Below are 18,910 nucleotides of genomic sequence, written 5' to 3'. Positions count from 1 at the left end.
TGCAGCAAATATTTCAGTTTCATTAAATAGTTTAACTTTTACAGTTTCTCAATAAGCCCTTCTCTTTATTTTTCTGACAATTCGGGGAATTGTCAGATGAACGCAAACTTAATTTAAATAATGGGAGTGAATATGAATCTCATTTACATAATCACAAAAACGGCTTTTTATCTTGTTGATAAAAAGAATGATAGAGATAAAAAAGGTGGGAATCCTAATATGACTTATATAGCCATGCACTTATTTATACTGAGGTTTTCTTGACAATTTAGCTGTAAAGGGGTACTCTGGTGGTAGGGTGTTTACTTACCTCCTGCGCTCCCCCTGTGTTTCTAGTATCTATGCTCGGTTCATGGTGCCATACTCTCCCTGGTGCCAGGTGTCGATCTGTCACAGTGCAGCTCTGTTCCTTGTAGGGATTGATCCCTCACAGTGCGATCCTCTTCCTTGTGCAGTTCAGCAATTCACTGGCTGTAGCGTTGCTCTACCTTGGACAGTGTTTGGCTGAGTGGTAATGTGAGCCCTGGCACCAGCAAGAAGACTGGGGTCAGGATTCAATATGTCACTTTGCTGCTTAGCCAATCATTGGTGGAGGCGGGACACTGCGGTATCCTGTAACTCACTGAGCTTAACTTTGACAGATTGACCCTCAAGATTGACAGAGTACTGCACTGCAGGGATTAGGGCATCAATACCGGAGGCATGCGGGGAGCACAGGAGGTAAGTAAAGGTTTGTTGTTTTTTTTACCCTGACAGAATGGGCAGTTACAAAAAAAAAAAAAACACCCTGCCACTTCATAACCTTTCTTTAAGGGGAATGCTTGCTAAGAAAAGTTCTTTACTATACCTGGCAGATGATCTGGAGACTTGAATTTATATGTAATATTTCTGCATTGTAGAATCTCTATGATCAGTTGCTCGCCATCTGTCTTCATCTCTTTTTTTAGGGCAATTTTGATTTCACCCATAACTTGGTTTTTACCTACAAATGAATAAAACAGTGTCATAACATGCAAATGTTATAATAATGTTCATGTCCTGCATCATTGTGTTACTGAGCTACAATTTGCAATTTTCTAGGACTGTCCTCAATATGAGAGAAAAAAAGGTTTAGCCTAAAGTCTGACAAGAAAGTGAATTCTTTCTTTATGACGTATCTTCATGAGAAGTAGTACAATAACCATAAAACATAACATAAGTAATAATGTTCCCCATGCTGTGATAAAAGGATAAAACACACTCTTTAAAGCATTAGCAATTTTCTTAAAATACAGATAATTTTAAATATGCTAACATATGTAGATATGAAAAGAAATAGGGTAAAGTATGTGTGAAACTATGTTTTGTATTATAGTTTAGCATTACAAAAGCGTCTAACAAAACAAAGCCTTCACCCCCCTACTTTGTAAAGCTGCTGTGAATGACATTTAACAAGACAATGTGGTGTATCTACACAAGACAAAAGCTTTCTGGGTGCCATTAAGGCATAATACACCTGTCAATAAAGGTGGACTGGCTAAAAATAGGCTTCATAAAAAAAGTGCTCTATTTCTATATCAATCGGTATGATTTGTTATTCTAAATATCCTTATATGGTATATACTGTCTGGAGTTACAAACCTAGAAGGAGACATGGCTCTCAATTTTCTATACATCAATTTTGAATTAAAATTAATTATTTGTTTTCATGCATTTTGGGGATGTGGACAAGTAAAGTGTCCATCTTGCTGCTTCATTCGACATAGTGCAGGAGATAGAACCACTGGGAAGTCTATGGAGCCCGATAGAACAGAGAGGGAGGAAACTGCTCAGCCACTTTTTCTTCCTGGCTCTATATAGCCATTGGTGGGGGTCTTGGCACCAAGACCCTGGCTGATCAAAACTTTTGACTTGTCTCTTGACAGTTCTATTAATGCTTGAAATGAGCAGACAAATGTTGAGATAACGGACAGGAAATGCCTTTCTATTGGATATTCCTTAATCGACTCTCATAGAAAGGGAGATATTTTAGGAAGCTAAAAAAGATTTATCAAGAATTGTTTTAGTTAATGCACCTATTTATACAAACTTCCAGCTTTTGAATTTGTCACAGTAGTTTTTTTTGGAACATGCAATATATGTATTTATTTAAAAAAAAGGTTTAACTAATTATAATAGTTGTAAAATGCAGAAATTAAGATGTTCCCTTGTAACTGACAAGAACAATGATAAATGTTGCACCGTTAGAAATATGAATGGAAATGTCATTGTAGAACTTACCTTCTGTTTCAGTCAAGCCCAATCCAGTCTGGTCTTGTCCATTTTGGTTCATTTTACCACTGTTAAAAACAAGAGCATTATTATTATTATTATTATTATTAATCAACCAGTCATTTTTAATAAAAATCAATAAATGTGCTGTTTATCTTAAGTGATTTTCTAGTGAAAAAATAGTACAGTTCCCAATTATGCATTAGTTATGGACCAGTGTTCCATTAAATAATATGAGACTTTTACCACTTTCAAGAGAGAGGCTGAGAGCCTATGGAAATGGGAGACAGAAATGACAATAATTAATATTTTATTGTTGATCCCTCTGAACCAGCTGGATAAGTAAACTGATCAGTGAGGTTAGTGATTGAAACATTTGATGAGATTCACTCCCTATACATGGGAGAATGTCAAAGGCTGCCCCTGCAAAAAAAAAAAAAAAAAAAAAAAAAAAAATATATATATATATATACATATATATATATATATATATATATATATATATATATATATATATATATTATATATATATATATATATATATATATTTTTTTTTTTTTTTTTTTTTTTTTTATTTATTTTATTATTTATTTATTTATCTTTCCTAGGACCTGAAAATTAGAAATGAGCGAAAATTCTGATTAAACTGAACAAAATTGTATGAGATTCGCTTAGGGTAAATTACTGACAGGAACAGAAATCCCTGTCAGTAATTGGCTAAGAGGGCAGGTCCTGCACTGAACACTTGTCTTGAAGCACAAAAAAAGACAGAAGGTTGGGGGACTGGAACAGAGCCAAACGGCAACAGCAGGAAACCAGCAGAGGATCGAAGTTAGGTGGGTATAGTTTTTGTTTTCAATTTTTTTCTGCCCCAGTAGAGCAAAACACTGAACAACCCCTTTAAGCTGGCCATACACATTAGATTAATGTTGGCTTAAATGGGTTATCCAGGAAAAAAACTTTCTGTTATATATCAACTGGCTCCAGAAAGTTAAAGAGATTTGAAATTTACTTCTATTAAAAAATCATAATCCTTTCAGTACTTATGAGCTGCTGAAGTTGAATTGTTCTTTTCTAAGTGCTCTCTGATGAAACCTGTCTCGGGAACTGTCCAGACTAGAAGCAAATCCCCATAGCAAACCTCTTCTACTCTGTGCAGTTCCCGAGACAAGCAGAGATGTCAGCAAAGATCACTGTTGTCAGATAGAAAAGAACAACTCAAATGCAGCAGCTGATAATTATTGGAAGGATTAAGATTTTTAATAGAAGTAATTTACAAATCTGTTTAACTTTCTGGAGCCAGTTGATATATATAAAAAAGTTTTTTCCTGGAATACCCCTTTAACACACTGATTTCAGTAGAACCTGGTGATTATTTTATGTGTATGGGGTTGTAGTTCAACAAAACTGGGGTTTGATTCCATTAAAAAGCAGTCATTAGTATATGGGAGGGTGGGGGGTTGAGTAGATAGCTTTTGGTGAGCAGTATAAAAATTGGAATGGGCAATACACCATACATAAAGCAATTGGATTAGTGTGGGATGTTACATTGAACTGCATGATACAAAGAGCTTACAATGTGTGTAATGTTAAGTCACCATGGAAGCAGGTGAAAAGGGAGCTGTTATGCAAGAGCAGAACTAAATCAAGAGCAGAACTAAATATAAGTAAGTTTGTCACAAAGAAAAACTCATTTCATATACTCAGAAATATTGTTTTTTTCCAAACTTACAGTAAACTCAGTTGCATTGTGGGAAATAGAGATGAGCGATTCAAAACTGACTAATCTGAATTTGTTACAAATTTCAGGAAAAATTTGATTTGAAACAAATGCGAATATCGCCACAATTAGATCGTGCAAATCACTTCATAAAACTCCATTTAGTGTGGTCCAGGCTCCAGGGGCTGGGCATCTAAAATGGCGGATCCACGTGTGAGGACATGGGGCAAGGAATCCTGGGTAGGTGGGAACTTGGATCGGCGGGATGACCCTGAATCATATGCAGCATGCAGCCTATCAGTAGCCAGCCACCCCTGTGATGTCAAAGGCCTGTGAAAGGCCAACCAAAAGTACACACCTGCTGGTGTTGTAGACAAATACTGTTTGAAGCGTACTGGAGCGCATTGTCCTACCTTCATAAGTGCATACCACATACATACATCTAAGTGGTGTACCATTTTGTTCCTGTTAAAGTCTTAAGGGCCTAGATACTGTGAAAGGCCAGGCAAAAGTACACACTTGCTGGTGTTGTAGACAAATAGTGTTTTTAAGTGTACAGGAGTGCATTGTCCTCCCCTCATAATTGCATACCACATGCATACATCTAAGTGGTGTACTATTTTGTTCCCGTTAAAGTCTTAAGGGCCGAGATACTTTGATAGGCCTGCCAAAAGTACACACCTGCTGGTGTTGTAGACAAATACTGTTTTTAAGTGTACTGGAGCGCATTGTCCTCCCCTCATAAGTGCATACCACATACGTACATCTGAGTGGTGTACCATTTAGTTTCTGTTAAAGTCTTTAGGGCCTAGATACTGTGAAAGGCCAGCCAAAAGTACACACCTGCTGGTATTGTAGACAAATTCTGTTTTAAGCGTACTGGAGCGCATTGTCCTCCCCTCATAAGTGCATACCACATATATACTAATACATCAAATTGGTGTACCATTTTGTTCCTGTTAAAGTCTCCAGCCACCTCCAGGCTGTCTCATTTTGCAACTATATGGTCTCCTCATGCTTCTGCCAACTCCAGGCTGTGTCATTCAGCCACTATATGGTCTCCTCATGCTGCCGCCAACTACAGGCTGTGTCATTCAGCCCCTATATGATCTCCTCATGCTTCTGCCACCTCCAGGCTGTGTCACTGTACCGCCATGTGGTCTCCTCCTGCTGCTGGCACATTAAATAAAACTTTTTAGGTTCATCTATTTGAAATCTTCAATTTAATTGTTAAAAAATATCTTTAATCTTTTCAATTGTGAGGCCCTATGGTCTCGTCAGGCTGTTGCCAGCTCCAGGCTGGGTCATTCAGCCACAATATGGTCTCCTCATGCTGCCGTCATCTCCATGCTGTGTCATTCAGCCACTAAATGGCCTCCTAATGCTGTTGCCAACACCAGGTTGTGTCATTCAGCCACGATATGGTCTCCTCATGATGCCGCCAACTCCAGGCTGTGTCACTCAGCCACTAAATGGTCTGTTCTTGCTGCCGCCAACTCCAGGCTGTGTCATTCAGCCACTATATGGTCTCCTCATGCTTCCGCCACCTCCAGGCTGTGTCACTGTACCGTCATGTAGTCTCCTCATGCTGCTGGCACATTAATTAAAACTTTTTAGGTTCATCTGTTTGAAGTCTTCAATTTAAATGTTAAAAATATATTTAATATTTTCAATTGTAAGGCCCTATGGTCTCGTCAGGCTGTTGCCACCTCCAGGCTGGGTCATTTAGCCACTATATGGTCTCCTCATGCTGCCGCCAACTACAGGATGTGTCATTCAGCCACTATATGGTCTCCTCATGCTTCTGCCACCTCCAGGCTGTGTTACTGTACTGCCATGTGGTCTCCTCATGCTGCTGGCACATTAAATAAAACTTTTTAGGTTCATCTATTTGAAATCTTCAATTTAATTGTTAAAAAAATATCTTTAATCTTTTCAATTGTGAGGCCCTATGGTCTCGTCAAGCTGTTGCCACCTCCAGGCTGGGTCATTCAGCCACAATATGGTCTCCTCATGCTGCCGCCATCTCCATGCTGTTTTATTCAGCCACTAAATGGTCTCCTAATGCTGTTACCAACACCAGGTTGTGTAATTCAGCCACAATATGGTCTCCTAATGCTGCCTCCAACTACAGGCTGTGTCATTCAGCCACTATATGGTCTCCTCATGCTTCCACCACCTTCAGGCTATGTCACTGTACCGCCATGTGGTCTCCTCATGCTGCTGGCACATTAATTAAAACTTTTTAGGTTCATCTGTTTGAAATTTTCAATTTAAATGTTAAAACATATATTTAATCTTTTCAATTGTGAGGCCCTATGGTCTCGTCAGGCTGTTTCCACCTCGAGGCTGGGTCATTTAGCCACTATATGGTCTCCTCATGCTGCCGCCACCTCCACGCTGTGCCATTCAGCCACTATATGGTCTCCTCATGCTGCCGCCACCTCCATGCTGTGACATTCAGCAACTATATGGTCTCATCATGCTGCCGCCATCTCCACGCTGTGTCAATCAGGCACTATATGTTCTTCTCATGCTGCCGCCACCTCCATGCTGTGTCATTCAGCCACTATATGGTCTCCTCATATTGATGCCACCTGCAGGCTCTGTCATTGTGCCGCTTTGCGAAAGTGATTCTAATAGCGACACCTCTAATCTGCATGTCATACTGAATAACAGTATTATTTCACTAACCCAGCACACACCCTACGCGTGTTACAGCAAGGCAAAGTGTTCTACACCCCTATTAAGGCTCTCTGTAGGCCAGAAATAGCCATTTTTAATACAGATTCCCCACAAATAAATTCGGACTAAAACAATTTTTTTCGTAAAATTTGATGAATCGTCCGAAACAAATTCTTCAAAAATTCGCTCATCTTTAGTGGGAAATGTTCCCCTGTATAACATACTGAATTATATGTGTGTGTGTGTGTGTGTGTGTTTTTTATTTATTTTTTACATTAGGCAAAGCTAACATTTTGTGTTCAGGGTTACCATGCTTCTTTCAGTCCCATTCAAATGAATTAGTGAATACGGTTTGAAGCACTAGGCAATGTTTTCCTACTCCTATTGCCACTCTGTTCTAGTATTGGTGTGACATACAGTATGTGAATCTAGCTTTTAACATATACACATCACCTACCCTCCCCTTGTAGATTTTAGCAGGGCCCTCTCTCCCTCTTTATCAGTCTGCAATTTAATCTGTGTCACATTGACTGTACCTTCATTTGTGTCATGTATTTTAACCCTTATTAAATGTAAAGAGCCCTGGAACCAAAGGGGCTATAAAACTAAACAGTAATATTAATAATAATCATAAAAATTATAATAACAACAATAGAAATGTGATAAGATTCAAATTAAAAGAAAAAATATGTAAAAATACATTGGAACAGAGCCATTCAAAGTTAGTGAATTAGTTTAAGAGGTTATGTGGATAGAACTTTTTTTTTTCTACCATTTTGAACTGCTGCCCCCTCAGTGTCTCTGGTATCCTTGCGTTTGTCCTTCATTGTGGTCTTCTTCCTGGTTCTTGTGGTCAACTTATCACAATGCAGCTCAGCTTATTGCTGGCTGCACCAGTGTTGAGCCCAGGCACCAGGAAGAAGACTGAACACAGAGCTCAATACAATACAGCATGGTAAAAAAAAGTTCAAACCCAGTTAAACCCTTTTAAGGCTATATTTGGCTTTACCAGATAGTAGTATAGGATCTAATGATACAAGATTGATAGGGCAAATAAAATATTTTAGCATTTGCATAATAATAAGATAGATGTACTTACTTTTCCCCTCTCCCATGCAACTGCCACTGTCAGATCTTAATGTCCCCACAATTCTCCTGTTTTCCATCCCTCCAATGATGTTTTGTAAGGAACATGAACATGACAGCAGCAGGAACCGGAAGTGGGTGAGGCAAGTGTGTTGCCTTTTATATTTTTATTGTAAAGGGAAACATATGCAAATGTGTTTTATTTGCCAGAAAATTTCTTTACTAAAAAAAAATCTAGTCCTAAACTTACAATTTCAAAAATTGATTATGAAGCAAAAATGTTTTTGTGGCTACAATTCTAAAAGCTATGTTTGCTTTTTTTTTTACACAGATAGACAAAATCTAATTACATCTACACTGCTCACAGGCCCAATATAAATAATGATGTCCTGCTGGAATCCATATTTTAACCTATATTTAGTTAATAACAATATGTCAGAGTGTGTAATAAGCTACTACCTTTACAGTACACACCTTAAGGACTTAAGCAGTCACAGTTTACTGAAAATATTTCCAGGGGACACAGATACATATTTAAAACCCTAACTGAATCCTGTATAAGCATACATTCAACTAGTATTTCTGACATTAAAGAATCAAGAACATTTTTGTTCATACCATCATGTCAAATATTTTTTTAGACTAAAAGCTTGTTTACCAATGGCATCTGATGGACCCCACTTACTTATACTTATATAGTCAGGTTCCACTAAGCTGTCCTTTACATTCATGAAAAAAAATTGCATTGCAAGCAGTTTCTGACAGAGTCTCCATTGGAGATGTCAACAGAGACTTAGTTGAGTTTATGAAATGAATTGCTCTTCTATAAAATAGGTGAAATATTCTACCTGTGGATGTGCACATATATTTATCTTGAAAAAAAAAAATAAAAAAGATTATAACTTACATTCTTGGAATTTGAAACAGATTGTTGTCCCCCTGCGTGGTGCTGCTATCACTGTCCATACTGTACCCACTGCCAAAACTACTGACTGATGATGTTGTGGAAACTGTAGATTCAGTAGTCTTGTGAGGTGCTGGTCTTGCTGTATGGGAAAGTAAACATTGTATTATACTGTGCTACCAAATAAGCATTGTTCCTATTGGCTTGGCAATAAAAAAATATTACATTTTGAAAAATATAACGCCTTTGTTAAAGTATAGAATGCAAGAATACTGTATTGATACAGTGCTTAAATATTTATAATATAAATTATTTCAATGGGCACATTTATAATTCATTAAATAAAAATTATTTACATAGCCTGCCTATCCTATTTATGTACAATTGTTAATTTTTTTTTTTTTACTTTATATGCTCTAGACTAGCATTTTAAGCTGGAGTTTACTGGGACTACAGCAATGTTTCCATGGCACTTGGTCTGTATTGGGCCCTTAGCTTGCTACCCTGAGACCATTACTCACTGTGGACACACAAAGAAAAAGGAGATATCATGCTGCTGTGTATCCGAATTTAGGAGTCAGGAGGCACTGTGCAGAGACCAGGACACTGCAGTATTCCCTTCTGCTGAAAATCCCCACCTATTAGGGTAGCAGAGTAAAGAGGCACAGACTTTAGATCAGTGCTCTCAAGTGGTAGCTAAGTTCACAGCAGTACGCTAAAGCAGTCTGCTACTTGTATTAAGTATACCCCCACAAATTCAAGGTCAGTTAAAAACAAAGCCTTGGCCAATCATAGTTGGCTTTAAGTGATTAAGTGAGGGTAATTAGGCACTTAACAGACTTAAAGAGGGCAATAATTGACAAAACTAAGGGGATAATAATAAGCTAATGGGCAATTGAATGTCCTCTTATTGTCATTCATTGTCCCTTTATTACTGGTCTGTGCCTCCATAGTGTCAATTTGCTTTATTTGATTTGTAGTGCCATCCTAGAACAGAAGTGTGATAAATAGGCAATGAATGGCAAATGGGTATCTAGTGAGCACTAAACGATAGGGCAATAAAGGGGCAATGAATGGTATGTGGACAGAGGCGTAACGCGTAGCTTCTGGGTCCCAATGAAAAATCTGCCACAGGGTCCCATGTGCCATTTATAATAATGGTCTCTTATGGGGTTGATGTGTCTTGGGGCCCCCTAAGGCACCAGGGCCCCAGTGCAACTGCTACCTCTGTACTCCCTATAGTTATACCTCTGCATGTGGACACTAAGAAGGCACTACATTTTGTACTAAACTGCCATTTGTCACTGCTTAGTATGCTCTACTCAGTGCAATCTTTTTCCTATATTGCCATTTCCTTCCTCTTTATTTTCTCTGACAGATGGGTGAAAAGGGGGTGGTAAATGCCAAATGGGCACCAAAGGGCACTGAATTTATAATAAAGCTAAACACAGGCCTGTGCATAATGTAGGACATATGAAGAGCATGCACTACAACCTGCAATGCTGCTTAATCTGTTCACCTTCCAAACACTGGGTCAGAGTACGGTCCCTGGAGTATCCTATTGATAAAAACCTAATCTGGCTACTTTAGTGTTGTGCCTACTTTCTGTTGTTGGTTTTATAGCTTGCAGCTTGGAGCACTGCTTTCAATCCAGATAACATGATATGATCTATAGGTAACCACACTGTAAGTAAATATCCATTAAAGAATATTGACTGTAACACTCCAAACACCAGCTTAATATCTGCAAGAAGAAATAGTACCCTCTTGGACATTGCAATGACATAATGTCTTCTACTAAGTGTATATAACAAAAGAATACTATAAGCAATCTTAAAAACAAATGCAGGTTCCCTAGAACAAAATGCACATACACAGAATTAGGTTTCACTACCGAATTAATATCAGTGATTTATACGATTTTACCATGTTAAAGATATATTATTTGTTTTTGTGTATATCATACATATGACTGTCCCAAAATAGACTAATAAATAGATTAATATAGACTACAGTCTATACAGTAGTGGTAACATTTTAATTTAGAGACTGTTTTATTGAAAGCCATTGATGGTACCATACCAATATTTTTTCTGTAAATAAATGATTAAATAAGAAACCACAGATTCTGTATTGTTTTATTATAATATATATATATATATATATATATATATATATATATATATATATATATATATACATTTTTTTTTTGGAGAAAGCCCCTCTCCATTTTCATTTTGAGATATAATCAAGTTTTTGTCACTTATTTTACAGATCATGCTTTATTGGAGGTGGGAATAAGGCCTTGGTAGAAAATGTAATTATGTAGAAGATTAAGTCACCAGCAGGAAAATACACCATGTACTTGAGCAACAGCATATAAGAAAATGTCTGTGGTTCAAAAATAACACGTTTTACAGTGCTGCATGTAGCTATTTTTATTCTTATTCTTAGAATTATTATTATCATTGCTATTATTATTTAGCTCTTGTCACATTTGTATTAACAGCATCCAATAGTGGATCTGCTGGTTTGCTGGTTCCATCATTTTAATGGCAAGAATAGCGCTGCTTGCAATGTTATTATTTATGTTGAAATGACAGAAGCCCTGTGGACTGTATTATAAGTCAAATGGGGCTGTCAGACACTGTTTGTGGCTGTCATACCTGAAAACAGAGCCTGACTATGATAATTATTATTATCATTATTATTCTAGTGTTCTCTCTAACTGTTAGCTGAAAAGGAAAGAGCTAAAACACATTCTAATGAGGATGACAAGCCCGATAACAAATGAATCTGTCTGTAGTGCTCTGAAATATTTAATGTTACCACTTGCAGATCACATATCTTAGAGGTAACACAATTATATAGTCTATCAGTTTTTTCTATATTTATAATTTGCCTATTCAAGAAAGGCAAATCTTAGAATAGAGAGGGTCCTCAAATCTGTGAATCCTCCCTCCAGCAGTTGTTAAGAAGGCTGTCTGTGACCCACCTTCCACCTGCTGCGATCAGGTCTGATGTGTTTGTGTAGGGTGCACTTGTGGGGGTTGGGTGTTGTATGGCTAACTCTAAATATATATATATACATATATATATATATATATATATATATATATATATATATATATATATATTATATATAGGTTACTTAGATATAGGAAAACAGCCCAGTAATTGTGGGGTTTCCACACGTAACAAGTAACACATGAAATATATAACAAGTTTGTTTACTCTTGTGATGACATTGAATCCCACAATCTGCATGAATAGGTGTTGTGTTTGGCAAAAGAATTCCCAAATGTCCATTATTATGTCCCTGTTAAGATCTGGGTGCCCATAACACCATGTAAAATAGTATATCATTTTGGATTGAAAAGAATAGCAAACTTGAGGCTTTATTTTATTTTCATTATTATTGTTTTTTTTGTTTCTTAATTAAAAATGAATCATGTTGAATTAATTTACATTAGTCTTCTACACCAGTGTTATCAGAATAGGTCTCTATGGAAAAAAGAAAAAAAATATTCCTGTTGAAGACAATAGAAGCCTACATTTTCTTCAACAAGTAGGAAAATAGAAAACTAGAAAATTAGCAAAATTGCTAGATTTCAGGCATTGCTTTATATCTAATATTTGTATCTACAATGAATTTTGCATCCATAACAGTTTTTTCCTGTACAAGAATCATAGCAGCATAATACCATGTATTACAAATATTTACATTACACGTGCTATTTAAGGATGAGTTAGCACGCACTTAGTATATGTATACTCATAAATCATCAATTTGTGCAATTCGTACTTTTATTTAAAACTTTTCTTTGGTGATATTGACGGTTTATTGGTTCATATTTCCCCCCAAAAACTTAAGTCTATCAGAACTGGTTTGGACAGAAGGCGATTCATATTTTATATATTTACAATACTTTAGACCAAGTTTTTTTTTACTTCAGTTTAGATGGAATTTAAGGAAGAAAGAAACAAAAATAAATCGGTATTTGTCTCACCTTCTGCTTTGACGGATCCATCGGACATCACCTTCTTGAGTGCAAGCTGGCTTTGGTCTTTGCTGTCATTTGCTGGTGAAGGCAGATTGTCAGACTGAGTTCTTTGAATTGGGAGTATTCCTGCTATGCTGTGTCTATGCTGTTTTCTGGCATAATTAGACTGACCGCTTTTATGTGCTGCTGTGGCAGTGTGGGTGAAATGGAAACCCATAGTATGTATCCTCAGATGGAACCAGCTTAAATGTTAGTCATGCAAACAGAAGTGTTGTTTTCTGTATTTAGATAGGTAGTGTTGTTAACACCAAAGAGACACCACATGCACAGCATTAAGGGGCTTTAAAACTGGCTGTTTCTTTTTATTGGTTTAAAAAAGATGTTTTTTTCCCACCATGGCTTTAATCCTGTGAGAAGACATGCAGGAACAAATACTATGACAAATACAATTGTCTCGCTTGGAAGCTTCTCATATTCATAAACCATATGCTCTAGGGTGTTGACTGCAATAACAAATAATATTTGCATTCCATATAGTTTACAGTTGCATCACTTAGGAATTAAGTTACTGGTTTCAAAATGTTATGTATCAATATAAACATCTGGGAACCATAGGCTTGGAAAACAAATGGTATTATTTACATTAAAAGTACTTAGTGAAAGATATACCATGTGGAGTCATCGGTTCATAGTACTGTGTATATGTCATTTATTTACACAGCTGAAAAAATTACAGGCAAGAAAAAAAATCTATTATATATTTCAATGCTGAACATATTGGCATTTTAGTGTTTGCTTAGAACATCTAGAAATCAAATGGCCACTACACTATGCTAACATTCGTATTGCGTTTTTTCTTTACTCACGAGAACAAAAGATATATTGTATTTGTACAACTGGCACAATGCATGTTTTGGTTTTGCTTCTTTTTAAAAGAATGGGTCATATTGCATAATTTCTAGTATTGAGAAATACTTTGATAAACTTTTATCTATCTCTTTATTACAACTTTTGTTATTGAGCTATATCATTCTCCATTATGCCCAGAAGATGGTCATTGGAGGTGGGGATAGCTATGACTACAATCCCAATACTAACCGTTATACAACATACTTTTTTCAAATGTATTACATTTATGTATTTACTGTATATTACACCATCACTGTACACTGCATTTGAATCGATTTATGTATTACTATTCTTTGTTCTGTTTTAAAAATATCTTTAAAATAAAATAAAAACAGTAATAGTTTAGTTCTAAATATGAATATTTTTGTGTGCAATAGGGAAAACAAATAATATATATGTATAGTTTTTTCTCTAGAATGTTGATTATGTGATAGAGTTTATAGAATATGTTTCCTTGATCTAAACATACCATATCATTAAACAAAGCTCATGGTTTACAACGTTTATCACCATGCAAAAATAGTTTGTGTGTGAAGGTCTAATGACAGTCTATAACAAAGGAAATCCAAATAAAGTATAACTAAAAATCCTTCAATCATTTAACTCTACAAGTCCTAAAAAAATACACTTTAATATTTCAAATATGAAAAATGTTGGCATGGGCGTGCAGCGATATTAAGCGATCACTAAGAATGGTATGAATTAATGTGTTTACGAAGGTGTTGACTGTGGTGGTGGTTTAACATTTATTAGTCTCATATATGGCCATGGGTTCACTACAATGATAATGTATATATGAACTTTGTAACATTATCTCTTGGTAAACAAATACATGCCTAAACATTGATAATGCTCACACACTTTGCATGTATAAAGAATATAAATAGTGAATTCTGGTCTTATTATGACTAAAATAAATTTGAGGAGGTAGAAATGAAACCTGGATTTGACCTACTGTAGTCATTAAAAAAAAAAAAAAAATGATGGGGCATACCAGACAATATACGAGATGAACACACTTAGATGACAGAATGAACCAATGAGGAAACAGCCAGTTTCATTAAATTTCAGTAAACAAAAATTGGGTAACATATAATAGATGTGGACAAAATTTTCACAATAAGGACATTTAACAAAGGTGAACAAGTAGTGACAACAAATAATGGTCAACAAGGGGAAACAGCAGGAAAAGGCAACAGATGAACATTAAGCTGCCATGCTGAGGAATTTATTTGCGTCTTTTACTTGGTTGAAGACGAAGCTGTTGGACAGCTGCTTCAGCAGCAGCGATGGCTGCTCCAGCATCTTCTAGATGGGTCTGAGTGACACTGCTTTTACTTTGGCTACGTGATGGTCCATGTGAACGAAGGTGTCCCTCAGAAGAAGATTTTGAACTACCAGGGCTGCTATGAGATTTCTCTATTGTTGGAACCTGCATATCTAAAAGTATACAGTTAGAAACATTTTCTGTATATCAACAAAAAAGTATTCTGTATATCAACAACTACGAATGGAAAATAAAAGTCAAATGTTTTATTGCTCTTTTAAAAAAAAATTATATCTTAAGCTATTCTACAGCTTAGTAAACAATTTATGTAGCTATAGGAAAACATTTCTGTACCACATGCGGTATCTGATTTTCATACCATATATTACATATCTTGTGTCAATAATATAAAAGCAAAACTTCTTTCCAGATCCCTAATTATATTTTTATGGATTTTACTGAGTTGACAAAAAGAAGATAATTGGTGAGACCACCACTGATTGACTAAGGAAATGTTTAAAATATCCTTTAAAGAAAACTTAAAGAGAATAATAAAAATAGATTCCCAATATCAAAAGTTATACCCTATCCCCAGGATAGGGGGGTAACTAACTGTTCAGTGGGGAAAACAACTGCTGGGATGATCTCAAGAATGGAACACACAGCACATGTGCTGAAAATGGTCAAGACATTTTCTGTTGTGCTTGGAACATTGCTTTGCATAGGCAAAGCTTGGCAATATTCAGCAATATTCACTGTGAATAGGGGATGACTTTTAATGGTGTTGGGACTACTCCTTTAATGGTTTAAGCATAAATTAAATCAAATAAAGTATGTACTTTCAAAGTATCAAATTATAAACTTTATAAAATGGATGCTACTCTGATGGAATTGCAAAAAACTGCAAAATAGGTAATTAATTTATCGGCGGCAAAATGACCAACTGTTTATTACCTTTAGATGGGTCTGGAAAGATTCCATGACTTCTACTCTTAATGACTGATGGCTTTGGTACTTGTTGACTGCTGTGAGACTTGGCATGGTCAATACTTTCACTCTGTTCCTTCAAAGGGTACCATCGTGGCATGTTATCAAGATAAGAGGCATTTGACAAGTCTATTAATACCTAAAGAAAGAATAATGTGTTAGATGCATTATTACAATTGAATTTCTGCAATTGTTATATGAATGTGATATTTTTTATATATAATACACTTTATATCTGTTTTTATTTTATACAACCTTCTACGGTTGTATTCCTATTTGCCCACATACCATATATATTTTTCTAGTAAAATATTCTATAATTAAAGGGGTTGTCTTGGGGGGGGGGGGCAGCATTTAAATATGAGGCCTTTAACCCCTTAAGGACGCAGGACGTAAATGTACGTCCTGGTGAGGTGGTACTTAACGCACCAGGACGTACATTTACGTCCTGTGCATAACCGCGGGCATCGGAGCGATGCCCGTGTCATGCGCGGCTGATCCCGGCTGCTGATCGCAGCCAGGGACCCGCCGGCAATGGCCGACGCCCGCGATTTCGCGGGCGTCCGCCATTAACCCCTCAGGTGCCGGGATCAATACAGATCCCGGCATCTGCGGCAGTGCGCGATTTGAATGAATGATCGGATCGCCCGCAGCGCTGCTGCGGGGATCCGATCATTCATAACGCCGCACGGAGGTCCCCTCTCCTTCCTCCGTCCAGCTCCCGGCGTCTCCTGCTCTGGTCTGTGATCGAGCAGACCAGAGCAGAAGATGACGGAAAACACTGATCTGTTCTATGTCCTATACATAGAACAGATCAGTATTAGCAATCATGGTATTGCTATGAATAGTCCCCTATGGGGACTATTCAAGTGTAAAAAATAATGTAAAAAAATGTAAAAGTAAAAGTAAAAAAAAAGTGAAAAATCCCCTCCCCCAATAAAAAAATAAAGCGTCCGTTTTTTCCTATTTTACCCCCAAAAAGCGTAAATTTTTTTTTATAGACATATTTTGTATCGCTGCATGCAAAAATGTCCGAACTATTAAAATAAAATGTTAATGATCCCGTACGGTGAACGGCGTGAACGAAAAAAAAAAAAAAGTCAAAAATTCCTACTTTTTTAATACATTTTATTAAAAAAAAATTATAAAAAATGTATTAAAAGTTTTTTATATGCAAATGTGGTATCAAAAAAAGCACAGATCACGGCGCAAAAAATGAGCCCCCATACCGCCGCTTATACGGAAAAATAAAAAAGTTAGAGGTCATCAAAATAAAGGGATTATAAATGTACTAATTTGGTTAAAAAGTTTGTGATTTTTTTTAAGCGCAACAATAATATAAAAGTATGTAATAATGGGTATCATTTTAATCGTATTGACCCTCAGAATAAAGAACACATGTCATTTTTACCATAAATTGTACGGCGTGAAAACGAAACCTTCCAAAATTAGCAAAATTGCGTTTTTCGTTTTAATTTCCCCACAAAAATAGTGTTTTTTGGTTGCGCCATACATTTTATGATATAATGAGTTATGTTATTACAAAGGACAACTGGTCGCGCAAAAACCCTCATACTTGTCTATGGATGAAAATATAAAAGAGTTATGATTTTTAGAAGGCGAGGAGGAAAAAATGTAAACGTAAAAATTAAATTGTCTGAGTCCTTAAGGCCAAAATGGGCTGAGTCCTTAAGGGGTTAAAAATATTAAAGCGGTATACTTACCCTGCCCACTTTCCCACCACGGATTTACGAGCAACCAGTGTCTGCTTTAGTCCTCTTCTTCACTACCTTTGCTGATGTTCCATACAGATAGGAAGTGTCATGAACTGTATTCTACTCCATTGATTCAAGAAGGTACCCTTTCATTGAGCAACACCCTTGCCAAAATACTGTGTCTGCATGTACCTGGTTATTTGCCTGAATTCAGAGCCTCACTCCGGGCAACAAGAGCTCTACATGTTGCAGTGCCAGCACCATTCTACTCGTTTGATTTGCAATACATACAGCTTTGTTGTTTTCAATGCAGCTCAGACAGCCCCTTTAAATGGGATGCCTGCTGAATTCATTCAACAGGCACCCCATGCAAAACCCTGGGGGGTCCTGTTAATTCAGACTGGTGATTTGCAGTGATTTTGGGGGCAATCGGGCCCCCAGTGACCCAGAAAATAAGGGTGATAGGTGCCCTCTGAGACAGCACCTATCATCCTTTACCAGCAGGAGTTAGGTGGCACTGGTGCCACCTCAAGATCGTCCTGATTCGTCGTGCCATTGAATCAGGACTCCTGCTGAGGGTGTTACTAACAGAACCCTCTCCGCCCCTATTCCGGTGGGTGAGAGCGGGTGCCGAGAGTTGACACTGGCACCCCAGGACCAGCGGTGATAAGGAAGATCCCAGGGAGCGCCGCAGCAGCAGGAATTAAGGATGCCTCCTTTTGTTGCTTAGCAACAACTCCCAGCATGCACAAAAGGGCATCATGGGAGTTGTTATTAAGCAACAGCAGAAGGCACAAGTACAACTCCCAGCATGCCCTTTGGGAGTCTGTGCATGCTGGGGGTTGTAGTTATTCAACAGCTGGAGGCACATTTTTTCTATGAAAAAATGTGCCTCCAGCTGTTGCATAACTACAACCCCCAGCTTGCACGGAAAGCAAAAGGGCATGCTGGGAGTTGTAATAATGTGCCACCAGCATGCTCCTATAAGTCCCAGCATGCCCTTCGGCTGTCAGTGCATGCTGAGAGTTGTAGTTTTCCAGTAGCTGAAGGCACTGGAGTTTGTTACCTAACTCAGTATTTCACGACCAGTGTGCCTCCAGCTGTTGCAAACTACAACTCCCAGCATGCCCTTTGACTGTCTGTGCAAGCTGGGGGTTGTAGTTATGCAACAGCATAACATTCTCTCTCATAACATGCAACATTCTCTCTCTAAAAGCTCCTTCTGTTCTGAGCCCTGAAGTGTGCCCGCAGAGCACTTTACATCCACATATGGGGTATTTCCATACTCAGAAGAAATGGTGTTACAAATTTGGGGGGGGGGGGGGGGCTTTTTCACTTATTACCCCTTGTTAAAATAAAAAAAAATTGTGGTAACACCAGCAT

General features: G+C 37.3%; 1 protein-coding gene across 3 annotated transcripts in view; it reads right to left on the bottom strand.

The window, feature by feature from the left end:
- The window catches only part of PCLO (piccolo presynaptic cytomatrix protein), a 376,472-nt gene that overhangs the window by 13,409 nt on the left and 344,153 nt on the right, over nt 1-18,910 (bottom strand). For all 3 annotated transcript variants that reach the window (XM_056573406.1, XM_056573408.1, XM_056573407.1), the window contains 6 exons: nt 15,780-15,951; nt 14,804-14,998; nt 12,656-12,727; nt 8,649-8,787; nt 2,260-2,318; nt 848-982 (listed from right to left, as the gene is read on the bottom strand). In XM_056573406.1, coding sequence (XP_056429381.1) covers nt 848-982; nt 2,260-2,318; nt 8,649-8,787; nt 12,656-12,727; nt 14,804-14,998; nt 15,780-15,951 — 772 coding nt within the window. The remainder of the gene's footprint in view (nt 1-847; nt 983-2,259; nt 2,319-8,648; nt 8,788-12,655; nt 12,728-14,803; nt 14,999-15,779; nt 15,952-18,910) is intronic.

Source organism: Hyla sarda, chromosome 4 (genome assembly GCF_029499605.1).
Source record: "Hyla sarda isolate aHylSar1 chromosome 4, aHylSar1.hap1, whole genome shotgun sequence".
NCBI lineage: Eukaryota > Metazoa > Chordata > Amphibia > Anura > Hylidae > Hyla > Hyla sarda.
The sequence above is the reverse complement of the archived record's forward strand: the minus strand, read 5'-3'. Positions and strand labels throughout refer to the sequence as shown.